Here is a 13430-nt window from a genome sequence, read left to right on the forward strand (position 1 = left end):
AGAAAGCTGGTGTTTCATTGCAGCTTTTTGGGCAGTCAACATTTATCTTCACCTCTATTGCAAAGTGTATTTTTAAATCCCTGTATTTTAAGCTTTAAAAAAGAGTTCAGCTGGCTTAGCAAGACTTCCTTGAAGTGATAGTTGCTGCAGCAGTACAAGTTGCGACCTGGATTGGATGGATGGAATCCTTTCACACTACATGCATTAGAAGAGAATAATTTTACGATGGAGTAATCTGTCAATACCCATTTTTAGACTGCTTCTCCTACCTGGTTAGATCAAAAGATTCTTTTCTTCACCATTTGCATTTCACGACACTGACCCTAAACAAGTTGTGCAATTCACTGCAGCCTGACAACTTCAAGGATGGGAATAGCAGTCCATTGACTTTGAAGGTCACAAAGACATTAAGCTTCTATGTTACAGGATCTTTCCACAGGAAATGGATGCCAGGTAATCTACAGTTCATACCTGTATAAAGCAAGTGCCTGATGCAAAAGTTGCAGGGAACCTACCATTGTAACTTTTCCAATGAAAAGGAAATACGATCTGCAGATAGTGTTAATCAGTCAACAGGCTTCCTAAGAGTCCAAAGGATTGTAGATGATATAATGTAGCCATCAATCCTTTATGCATCAATTGTAATGAATGTTCAGGGGATACCTATCAATAAAAACTCAAACACCGCATAATTAATACCTCCTATAGGAAGTATCCATCCTGTTTTAATTATGCAGAAATCCAGAGTTCCTAAATTATTTGAAGATTCTGAAAGAAACAACTAGCTGTTTGGAGACCAAGGCTACTGTTTCAGCCATCCTGATGGCCCTGGTTAGAAATCCAAACCAGTGGCAGAGTGTATATACAATGAAGCCCACCTGAATTAGTGCTGAGCACATCATAGGGATGTAAAAACAACCATTCCAAGATTTCCAAAAATCATCATCCTCACACTACAATTTCGCCATCCAAGAGAGGAGTGAGCATGCAGCAGATCATGAAGATGGCAAATGCAGCAGCACTTCCACAGGAAGAGGATGAGAAAGAGGAGGGCAGCATCGAACAAGCCACTGTACATGCAGGGAGATAGCTGTAGAACATGGACTGAGAGCTGAGCTGCCACCTTGCAGTCCTCTCCCAACATGGTTTAACTTTTTCCACATGCAGAAAAAGAACATACATTTACAATACTTCTCACATCTTCAGGATGTCTTAAAGTGCTCCACCAGTGAAATAACTTTTGAAAGGTAGTCACTGTTAACTGGCAATTTGGCATAACAAGCCCAACCATCACAATCCACGCTAAAGAGAAATAGGAAGATAAATGTTTACTTTAGAGCATCAAAAAATAAATCCAAGGAGGCATAGCTGTGATGGCAAGCTGCTGTTGTGCATCATGATCCTATTGGAATAGCCTTGAATCTTTGGTACAGTCACGAGAAGTCCCCACAAAACCCGGTACCAGATCTGACAACAATGTCTGCCAGCTCTCTGGCACTTCACTTTTTGATGGGCCTGGCTAGGGTGGGAGGATGTATGGCCATATTTGAGACGAACCATTGCATAGCTAGCCTTTTTCCCAATGACAAATGGTGCTGAACATCACAGCTGGATGACAAATGATCTGCAGGAGTAGAGTCCATACATGCTATTGAACGTCACCCTTATTTTCTCCCAGGTACAGCAGATCTGGACACTGCATTCGCTCTACTGACTACCTACATCGAATCCAACTTACACCTGGGATTTACATTCGGCATCCACTTTTAACATCTCCAATGATTAATCAATGAAGGAGTGTTTGGTGCCACGTCCATCATTGTAGCAACTCTGTTGCTCCCTTCAGCCAGCAGCAGCAGTTCTATGAGCAACTCCACTTCCAGAGCGATCAGCACCCCTTTAAAAGCTGCTGGCTAACTTAATTTTGCAGCCAGCAGCTTGCAAACCAAATTCCCTGCACGTGTTTTCATATAAGGGAGGGGCTCACTTTACAGATCCAGAATGGCCAGTCCTCCTTGCAACAGTGTGAGTGTGCTCACAGCACAGGCGGATTCTGCTGCACTTGTGACACTAGGACTCATATCAATAGAAAAATGCTAGAAGTTACACTTGCAATTACTGATGGCTTGGGATTTCTTCCCAAATTGGTTTTTCCCTCAGCGCCACAAAGGAACCCTGGTGAAAAAGACCTATACCAACATCTCAACTACTTTCCTCAAAAAGGGCAGCCAAAACCCTTTGTTCATTTCTGTTTAGAATTTGTGAGCCACGACTATAATAACAGCAGTCAACAGCAGCAGTTGCATGCACAATGAGGTTATAGTTAAACCAACATTCAGTGACCTCTAATTTGCAAAACAAAACAATATTCAGGTTCCACCATGGAACTTTCAGATCCTGGCATCATTCAGCACAGTCAAGATTTGTTATTGCAACCCTTTTGTACCATTGTATAGGGGGCATCATGAAGGAATTCTCATTGCATTATAACTTAACACATGAAACACAATTTCACCACACCATAGCAAAATTCAGTGCAAAGATGGTTGACAGATTAGAGGCAACATGAACTGATAACTTTGGCCATCATTAGCTTCTAGTATGCACTGGTTTGCAAGTTTAAATGCAACTGAGAGTCCAGCACAGAAGTTGGGGAAAAAGGGGCATAATGGAAGAGAGTATTAAGAATTTATGGACAAGATAGAGAATTACTTCAGTAGGACAAGTCTCTGTTAGAAAACCTAAAATAAGATGTTGAGACACAAAATAGGGTGCTGTGAAGAGTAAACTTCAAATGGAGGATACCTGATCAATGGAAGTCCACTTGATCTCCACTGCAAGCCACGCCATTGATCAGATCCATCGTATTTTGTTTTGGATAGTGGGGATTCAGTCACTGACATACTCTCACATTAAAAAAGAAACAATGTTGTACAGTCAAACTCCTCTCCAAATGAGACTAATCTGGCACAGATGAACAGTTTTTGGAAATCTTTTTCCAGTTCAGCTGTTTTTAATCTTAAATGTGAACCATCATCAATCGCAATCATCTTGTTCAAGGAAGAATTTATAATACTAAACAGCTTGAAAGGTAGTTCTTTTGAGTGCCAGAAGGAAAAAATCAGCTCGGACTAGTACTCTTTATTTCGAGTTTTTACAGGTGTCCCATTTTAATGTATACAAGGCCAATTCAAACCAGTATTCTTATTTCCCAGTTTTTACTGTTTTTTCATTCCAGGCAGCATTCACATTCATATGCAAAATTTCTACGTGAACGTGCAATGGTGCAAACAATAACCAAAAGAGCTTACCAATTTAAGTAAAAGAGGGTATACAAAAGGAGATTTTTTGAGTGCATCAACCAGTTTGCTAAAAAAACCTCTGGGGAATGTAACCCGTAAATATTCTTTCTAATACAAGTTACCTATTAAATTATCTCCTTAACATTTAATATAGGTTGACAAAAGCAGAAGTATTTCACATGCACATGTTTGCTTTAAAAACTAAAATCTGTATTTAACAGCTGAATTGAAAATTAAAGATTATCCATAATTGTAGCTCCTTATTCAGGAAGGCAGCAACATGGAAAGACACCACTCCATAACCCAATCCATCAGTGGTCACCGTGGGTTTAGTGAAAATGCAACACTAAGGCTGGAAACAGTTTGAAATTAAATCAGGAATCTCAGAACATTTTTCTTCAGGGGTTAATGAAGAGAAGGAAAATGATCTTGCTCCCCTCTGTGGAAAAAATGTGTCTGTCTTTAAAGAGGAGCATTTTTTCATGAACAACCTCAGCCCTTTCTTAAAGCATTTAGGTAGCCAAAACCAAAATATGTTTCAGCAGTGTCATAGTTGCTGTAGCAATGGTTCCATTTGTTTAAAAAAAATGAAAAAGCTTTCTACTGTGGAGAGGGACTCAAAATGGAAGCTATTTAAACAATTTAATTGGAAGGCTACGCTACCATAACATTACAAAAAAACAACGTAATGTGCTATTCTCTGAATCACCCATTAATACTACCAATGAAACCAGACAGAATACCAATTGTTTCCGAGCTTTCACAAAAACGAGAAAAACATTCTCATACTCCAGGAAGTAGCCAGCGTGTGGTTAGCAAGTTTATCTTTATGAAACTAAGAGCGTCAGTGACGAGTCTTGAGGGGGGAATCCTTTACTGGGTTCTGTAAACTTTACTACTTGGCTAAGCTTAAATAAAAACAGAGAGGATAGGAATAAGACAAACGCTTGGGCATGACTCACCCCTTCAATTTCTCTACGCTCCTCTCTTCAGTGGAGAAAGATGCTGCAGCCTCTGGCTGGGAAGTTAAGACCATGAAGTGAATCGAATAAATGTTAAACTAGCCTTCACTCCACGGCATTGACTATAATCCAGAACATCTTCCATTGTCAACAAACATCAGATGTTACACATGTCATGAATAACTGCATGGCAGAGCAAGTAAAACAAGGATGATTGGCATGCAATTACCAGGTGAGAAAGTGCAGCTTAGAAGATTTAGTTTACATTGGATAGATAACCAGAAGTGCAATCATTACCAGAAGTGAGCTGAATTTTAATAGAGAATATGCAACATAAACGTTTTTTATGCTGGCAACCTCTTACTGATAACATATTGGAATATTCATAATGAAGGGAAAAAGCGGAATACTATCCTTTGAGCATCTGCCAGCAAAGCATGCTGTTTGCATCATCTGCCCACACAACTGCTGTGCTCAAAAGGGCTGTATCAGAATGTGGATGCATATAATATTACCTATATGCACAAACTGACAATAACTTCCATCATCAGGTTCAGTTTTCGACATTCTGCTGCCAGGTTTTGTCTGCCGTGTGCACACTGGATGTTTCAGTACGATTCTCCAAACATTTCAACTAGCCAGTGAAACAAAACAGATGCAGTACCCACTTCTGGCATGAAAATGCTTCCTGGAGGCAGCTTGAAGTCAGAAAACCAAGCACTGAAATAACAACTAGAATACTGCCACAGTAAGTACAGTGGGTGCACAGATGCTAGTTAGTGGAAAATGGCCAAGGTGTTGCTGGTCTGTGCTTACTAAGGTAATGTTTCAGATTCTTCTATTTTACACCCAGGTGTTGAAACATGGAAGGGGAAGAAGGTTTGAGACAAGAATTCTAGAAACAGTTGACTGGATTAATTGCAGTGCCAACCAGAATATTGTGCAGCAATTGGACCAAAATTCCAAGTTTATTTTCAGTTCAATTTGTAAAATGTTTTTCTCCTGAAATCATATTTCTTACACTCCCCAAATATTTGCCCAGCAAACCTGAGGGGGTTTAGAAAGCACAAATTCTTTCCCAACTCCAAGATTTCTTGGGCTCATGTTGAAAGGTCCAGGTCTGAAGGAAAATTACTGAAGGGGAAGTATCAAGAGAACACATTGGCAAAAGGAAGCTAAAAGGGGAGGATAAGGGATTTGGGCCAAATCCGTTAAGAAATAAGTTGGCCTTGTGTTTTGTATTCATGAGTGCAACACCCAAAGGAGGTGCTGGTATCCCAATCCAAAGAGTGGGTGACTCTGCTTATCATATTCTACTTGTCTTCTCTACATGCCTATCTTTTTAGGGGCCAAACTCTGGAGTCCAAAACTCATACATAATTCAACACTGTAATCAAAAAATAATTCAATATTGGCCAAGCTAACCTCACCTAACTAGCACCTTTTTGAAAACCAGGGATGGTCAACACCGAACTGAACCGAGACCTGAAGTGTCAAGGACTTGATCCAGTTGAGTCCTGGGAGATGAGGTAGGCTACTTCCACCATTGACAACTATGCAGTGAGACACAGGATAAAGGACACATATATGTATGAATGGTGATTAATTGGATAGAGAAAGTGTAACAAGTATAACAAGTACAAGTGTAACAACGTGCTAGTCACTGAGGAAACTACTACTAAACTAGTTGCACCATCTCAAATCTATAGTCACCTAGATAAAGACATTGCTGTAAGAGGTAAAGCTGTAGCATGGGAGACTGATCACCACCACATGGAGCAGGATCTGAAAGGGAAAAGATACAAAGAGGATCTCAGCAGCCAAGAAATGGAGAGTCTGTATGACCAACCCCCAGTGGAGATCGAGAAAGTTTTGCTCAAGAAACTGGAGAAGATCTGTGACTGACCCAATCTCTGTCCTTACTAGTGACAAAGGAAGGACTTAAATAACTGCAAGTTTCATTCAGAAAGACAGTTGACGAGATAGACTGGAACCGGGTAAAATTCTATTGGAATGAGGTGGGCCAGATGCAGTCAATGACTGTCAACAGAAAGATTGTGCAGGAGGCAGCAAAGTTAATACCAGCAGAACTAATATCATGCCTTTCATGTCATACAAATGTCCCAAACGATTTCCTGAAAAAAAATTCTGGGCTGGACACTTGGGGTGTAACAGAAGCATGAGGAAAAAGAGGAAGTTAAAAGTCCCCAGCAAAAGTCAAAATTGTGAGAAAAAAAAGTGTTCTTAGCATTTTCTGTCTTAATTTTAAAAGTAAGACGCTGTTGGATTCAGTGGGTAATGGGTCTCTGGAAGTGTGAGAGAATGCATGAAAGTCTGCTGCTGGCTACATGATCCTGAAAGTTAACAGTTTATCAACTGATAAGTTATCTAGCAGGAACTGCTGCTGTTTTCAGTTTTAACTGATTTGGAGCAATTCACTAGAATGGTTCATTAAATTATGGTTTAAGCGGTTTTCTGTGGATGTGCATTGCAGACAGCTGGTAATAAAAATTATGTGAATAGTTCCTAGGTGCACAATTCAGGATTATCAGGGAAAATTTGAAATTTTCAGAGTTATCTGTTAAGTGAACCAACATTTTAAAGTGCACAAAAGTGTGAACAGTTGTGTGTTCTTTTCAACTTAAGGTTGTACCCCAGGAATTGGGAGAGTTTTTGGAAAACTGGCTTTATACACAATAAAATCACATGGCGTGGATTCATTCGGACTGAAATTCATGCATTAGGTACATGTAAAAATTTTTTACAGAAAATAGCTTCTGTAGACTTCTCCTGTATGATTGACTTGACTCCACGGCCCCTCCCTATAGTTTCAGAAGCAATAAGTAATAACACTGGTTGCCAAGTTGCATTGCTGGAGTTAATCATTTGCTGCATTATGAAATCCTGGATAAATTGGTAGCAACCAATCTGAACTTGTTCATTCAAAAGTGAGGAAAGAAAATTCAACACCCATGGTATCATGAAGATTAGTGTAAATCTTATAAATAGAAGGGTGTGGATGCTGAAAGAATGAATGTCACATAAGTAACTGTGGGTTGAGGGCAATGCAGTTGACATTGTGTACATTTACTTCCAAAAAGCATTTGAAAAGCTAGCACATGAAAGGCTTATCAGCAAAATTGAAGCCATGGAATAAAAGGGACAGTGGCAGCTTAGATATGAGTGACAGGAAACAAGAGTGGTGGATGGTTGTTTTTCAGGTTGGAGGAAGGTACATAGTGGGGTTTATTGGTGGGGGCGGGGGGGGGGCGCGAGGAGTCAGGATTAGGTGCACTGCTTTTCTTGACCTATTTAATGACCTTGGCTTGGGAAGGGCACAATTTCAAAATTTGCAGATGATACAAAACTTGGAAGTATTGTGAACTTCCATGAGGAAGATAGTAATAAAATTCAAGAGGTCATAAACAGACTAGTGGAATAGATAGACAGATGGCAGATGAAATTTGATGCAGTGAAGTGTAAAGTGACTAATTTTGGTAGGAAGAATGAAGAGAGTCAACATAAAATAAAGGATACAATTCTAAATGGGGTATAGGAGTAGATGTAACTGGGGGTTATTTGAACACTTTGTCCCCGACTGAGTGTTGCAGACTGGCACATTCCAAAGTTCAGGACTACATGCTGAGGGACGCACTAAAGCTTGGGGCAGCCGCCGCAAAGGCGCAATGGGGAAAGGTAGCTGTCTAAGACCTTTCTGCCATAGTGCACTGAGGGGCTGGGAACTGTTGAGAGCCCCTCGGACTGTACCGCTCGCAATGAATGTCTGCATTGAATACTAATTGTATTATAATTGTATTGAAGCTGCTCAGAGTGCAACATGATGTATGTTGATAACTCCAATACCAATGTCTGATTGTCTGTAATGACCATATTGAAATGATTGTAATATTCATTGATTGTATTGATGCACCTCGTGATCCATGTGTTAAAGTTGAATCGGATTGTACTTATGTGATTGCGACTTTGAAATGTTTTGCAGTGTTCTTCCAGATATTTTATGAATAAAGTATATATTTTTTTAAAAAACGGGGTTATTTGAACACAAATCATTGAAGGTGGCAGGGCAGGTTGAGAAAGTGGTTAGCAAGGCATACTGTATCCTGAGCTTCATTAATTGAGGCATAGAGTAGAAAAGCAAAGAAATTATGTTGAATATTTATGAAACACTGGTTCAGCCTGAACTGGGGCGTCGTGTCCAATTCGGGGCACCACACTACAGAAAGAATGTGAAGGCTTTAAGAGGGTGCAGGAAAGATGTGCAATGGATCCAGGGATAAGAGACCTCAGTTACAAGGATCTCTTGGAAGAAGGCTGAGAAGAGATTTAATAGACGTTTTCAAAATCACGAGGGGTCTGGGCAGTGTAAATAAAGAGAAACTGTTCCCATGGGCAGGTGGGTCAAGAACCAGAGAAAGAAAAATAAAGTCTTGGGATTGAATTTTCCAGCCCCTCATGCCAGTGGGATCTTCCGGTCCCACTGTTGTGAACAGAGATTTCAATGGCTCGCTCATGGAGGGGCTGGAAGCTTCCAGTCTTGGACACAGATTTAGAGTGAATGGCAAAAGAACCAAAGGCAACATGAAGAAAATTTATTTATTTATTACACAACAAGCAGTTAGGACCTAGATTGCACTGCCTGAGAATGTGCTGGAGGCAAATTCAATCGTTGCTTTCAAAAGAGAATTGGATTATTATTTGAAGAGAAAATCTTGCAGGGCTATAAGGAAAAAGGTATGGGAGTGGGACTAGCTGAGTAGCTTTTATAGGGAACCGGCACAGACATTGTGGGCGAAATGGCCTCATTCTGTGCAGTTACCATTCTATAATTCACATTTGGTCTTGTGTCCACTGGTAAACAATAGTCACGAATATGGAGGTGAAGGAAAAAAAAGTGGAACGTATATGTTGATGACAGAGGAGGAGTATAAATGGTGCAATCGTTCCTCAAATATAAAGTGTGTTAGAACAAATGAACAGCAGCAGGGCCAGAAGAGAAGGAACCCACCTGTCCAGTCCTACTAAATAACGCCAACATCAGTGGACTGGAAATAATAGAATCAGGAACCATATTATAAAATGACGTGTACTTTCAGATTGCACCTGTTGTGTCAAACATGAGCTTGGATATATCAACAGGAATCAAGAGTTATTCACAATTAACTCTTGATAGGAGAATTAGTAAAACAATTGCTGGTGATAAATTGAGAACAGGAGCCAAGGGCTGAGAAAGATGAGCCTAGGTATGGAAAACATGTGGCAGCAGAATGAGGTAAAGAAGAACCAATTAAAAAAGATTATTGGCGAAGATGAAGGAGGGAGCATCTGAACACACTGTTGTTCACTGAGTAATTAGTAAAGAATCTTGGAATGGTTCAAGATGCACTGGGCGAAATAATACGGGCTAATGTTGAGGTCAACCAGAATCAGAATCTTACTAGAGGCATCATTAGAGCTTAAACACAGTGCTTGAAATTAATATAATTGAAAAAGGACTAGATGTTATGGAAATTATTCCCTCTTCCATCCATGTACAAGCAACCTAAAAGTCATTTGATGGGAATGCTTCATAAGCAACAAATCATCCAACAGCAGGACTGAAACTCACAAAATAATGGATTTGAGAAGTATGAAACTGAAGATTTATGCCGGGAGGAACTAAACGGGCATCACTGTTAATATGTACCACCTATGAACAGAGTTCTATTGTCCTCAAAGCTTATTCAAGAAAGAATGCTCCATTAATGCAGACCACTTTTATTACAAAACCCCATCAGTTTTGTGCTAAATAAAAATAAGCAACTTCAGCATCAAATACAAATTGACCAGTTTCATTAAGAATTAATCTTTCAAAATACCAATGATGGCTTCAGGGGCTTAATGGCAAGTGGGACTTGTTACAATAGCATGAACCTAGAGATAAATTAAAATGGTCTGATTGAAGAAGTCATTTTTAACAAATAAAAGGGATTCGGTCAATGATCACCAGTACAAGGAGTTACACTTTTTCATGTGTGAAGAACGTTAGGGCATTTTATGTTGCAAGGAATGTTGCTGAAACAATTTGCATTTTATCTGTATAGAGGAGGAGAAAAATCTACCTCCAGCATTTGTAACCAATTTAAATACCACAGGCTGAGGGTCAATGAGATGAGCTGATGCTCTCATTACATAATTAAGGAGTTCTACTGTATTGCAGTAATAACCATGAACAAACCTTTCAGAAGAGGACAGAGTTTAGCCAAGGCATGGACAGGACCCAAGCACGTAAACTGTCCGATGGTGAATTCCATGAGGAGCAGCGGAATCCCACACAAAAGCAACATGATGAGATATGGAATAAGGAAAGCACCTGCAGGAAAAGAAAAAAAGTGTCACATTCTTGGTAGTTTCTCTCATTTTCTATTTACTCCCTTTTTAAATCAATAGTTTGGTTGCCCCTTGCTGGTTTCTAAAACACCATCAACAGGTTCACTGTTATTCTTCGCAACACTATAAGCCTTTTAATCTAATATTATTCTTAATTTTAGTCAGCCATACATGGATCACTTTTCCCATGGAGTTTTTGTTGCTCAATCAAATCTATTTTCATTGAGAATTTTGAATTATTTCTTTAAATTGTCATGCCCTATACAGGGACATCATGTTATGAACTTTCAGTCAATACTTTTTAAAACTGGACACAAGCTATTAAAATGGCTGCTGCAAATCATGTGACCTTTGGCATTTGAGCTACACACAATAACAAGTCTCAATTGAATAACTAATATGGACATTCACAATCATCCAGGGAATTCACACATCTCTTGTTTAAGGATGGGCCAACACAAAAAAAATATATACAATTTCCAGACTGCCTGTCTCTGTACTTCATGCTGGACAAAAGGGAAAGTCAAAACTCAATCTATGGCAGACAGAAGTGAACGGACACTGTCAACCTTCCATTCTGATGGTATTCTGATAGTTTTCCCCATCCAAACTTGAGTGAATCTGAGAGGTGTTAAACCACAACACAGGATGTGGAATCAATATGAACACCACCTCCTTATTTAGAAAAAACACTGAACTTGTGAAAAGTCACATGGTGAGACAACTATGTTTTCTCAGTCTGCTTAAATGCTGTTTGCATTTAGAATCATCAAAACCATCAGTTTGGCCAGTCTGTGAATCAGATTTGAAAAAAGTTAAGAGACATCAGGCAGCCAAAGTACGTAACTTGTTCTAGCTTACAGTTCACCTAAAAACCAACCTCCTAGCTAGTTGACTACAAGAAACCTCACAACCTGTTGTGAATCCTTCACTTTACAAGGCTCTGACCTCAACTTTGAAGCATCAACTTAATTCAAAAAACCAGGCCCGCCATGAGGGAGACTGAAGATCATAAACCAGAGACTAAGATAATTACGATCTGTAAAACTGCACTACCTTATCTGTACCTATTCCTCATGTGCGAGAGAGTGGCGTTGCATTTTTAATTCAGGGTGCGAAAGAATAAATAACCTTCTTTATTTTTAAACTCTCAAAAGCTTGCTGCTAAATTATTTAACTGGGCCACACACTTCAAGCGTATAAATGCAAGTTTGTTCTTTTCCTTCTTTCCACATTTAGAATTAAGACATTACATTAATGTTAAGTTGTACAAAAATAAAATACAAATGGGGATTTACAGCCTGTCTGAGACAGTGATTTTCAAGTTGATTCTGTCTTGGTGAGGCAGTTCTGGAGTTGAGTGTTCAGTTTTTTTTTGTCTTCATATTGTAGGAAAGATGTAGAATTACTGACAGGAGTTTAGGAGAGTGATAAGGCTGTTTCCCAAACATTAAGAAGAAAATGATCTACCCTAAGAGTTTGCAGTCTGGGGAAGAGAATGGGGGAGGTGATAAACCAGGTGGGAGGAGAAAAAAAGGTCCATAAGGTGAGATACTGAAATACCATTAAGGCCCAACAAACTCAACGGGCAGGATTTTCCAGCCCTGCCTGCTGCCGGGATTATCCGGTCCTGCCAAAAGTCATTGGACTTTTGGCTGGGCCGCTGCATCCCCTACAGCTGGTCCTGCTACGGCGGAGCTGAAAAATCCCAGCCAATAGCTTCGGAGGGGGAGGGAGGGAAAGACTGGACACAAATACATTTTCTAAAATATAAGATCATCAATTTCAGTATATATCATCAATTTCAGATATGGTATTTCAAACTTACATATCTTATTTATTCAAATTATTTCCCTTGTTATATAATGAATAGAAACAGATACTTGTAGGCTATATGGTAGAAGAGTAAAATATTTAACTACAAGTTGATTATGTAAAATTTAATTGTGCTGAATGTAGGCACCAAGGAGAATCAGCAGACATTGCATTTTAAAAGGTGCTTTCTTTGTTGTGCAGTTATGTTTCCACCTAAGAAGTGGTGGAAACAACAAAATACTGTTGCGAATAGCTAGTTCATGGTTCATATTAATATGTTAAAGGTAATGTTTAGTTCTGGGAAAGTTATTGTTGTGAAGGCAAGGTAATTAAAATGCTGGGCTTCAGCGATTGCCAGAAACCTGTAGAAATGCCAGTTTAGAAGGCTATCCATCAGAATGGAAGAGATAGAGCGACAAAACAGGAGGCGGGCTTCCTTAGCTGGAGAAATTGTAAATGAGGAATAATTAACTTAAAGGTCAGTTTGAGGATAGCCCAGAGCATACTACGTTGTCATGGGGATGAGTAGAGCTTACGAAGGCTCTCTGGATTCAATTTATCAGGGTGGATGCTGGGAGAGGTTTTTAGTTGCAGTTTGGACCTCGTGTGGTTTGCAGCTCATTGAGAGAAGTTAGACGAAATAAATGACAGACAGACCTGCACTGTAAGCAGAGTAAAACACACTCCATTATTGACCACAGGGTATGTGGGTGAGGCGGAATCTCAGTTTGAATTTTGAGAGAGCAGAAGCTGAAATATTGCCCAATTTGAAGCTCATGGGAGAATCTACAGTAGGCCTCAATGTCTTATTGCAAAAGAAAACAATTAGCTGATTAGCTTGGAAGTATTGGAAAAGTGACCAGAACAAGGAACTGAGGCCTCCAGAGTCAAGAGAGGGTAAATGAAAGTTTTGCCTCTGGGAACAGCTGGAGCTGAGGAAAATTTTCCAGAGGACTGGGGCATA

General features: G+C 39.6%; 1 protein-coding gene across 2 annotated transcripts in view; it reads right to left on the reverse strand.

The window, feature by feature from the left end:
- Window positions 1–13430, reverse strand: part of LOC144687845 (sodium- and chloride-dependent GABA transporter ine) — an 84143-nt gene that overhangs the window by 51321 nt on the left and 19392 nt on the right. For both annotated transcript variants that reach the window (XM_078554376.1, XM_078554377.1), the window contains exon 2: window positions 10500–10634. In XM_078554376.1, the coding sequence (XP_078410502.1) occupies window positions 10500–10608 (109 nt within the window). In that variant the 5' untranslated portion in view covers window positions 10609–10634. The remainder of the gene's footprint in view (window positions 1–10499; window positions 10635–13430) is intronic.

Source organism: Cetorhinus maximus, chromosome 12 (assembly GCF_964194155.1).
Source record: "Cetorhinus maximus chromosome 12, sCetMax3.hap1.1, whole genome shotgun sequence".
NCBI lineage: Eukaryota > Metazoa > Chordata > Chondrichthyes > Lamniformes > Cetorhinidae > Cetorhinus > Cetorhinus maximus.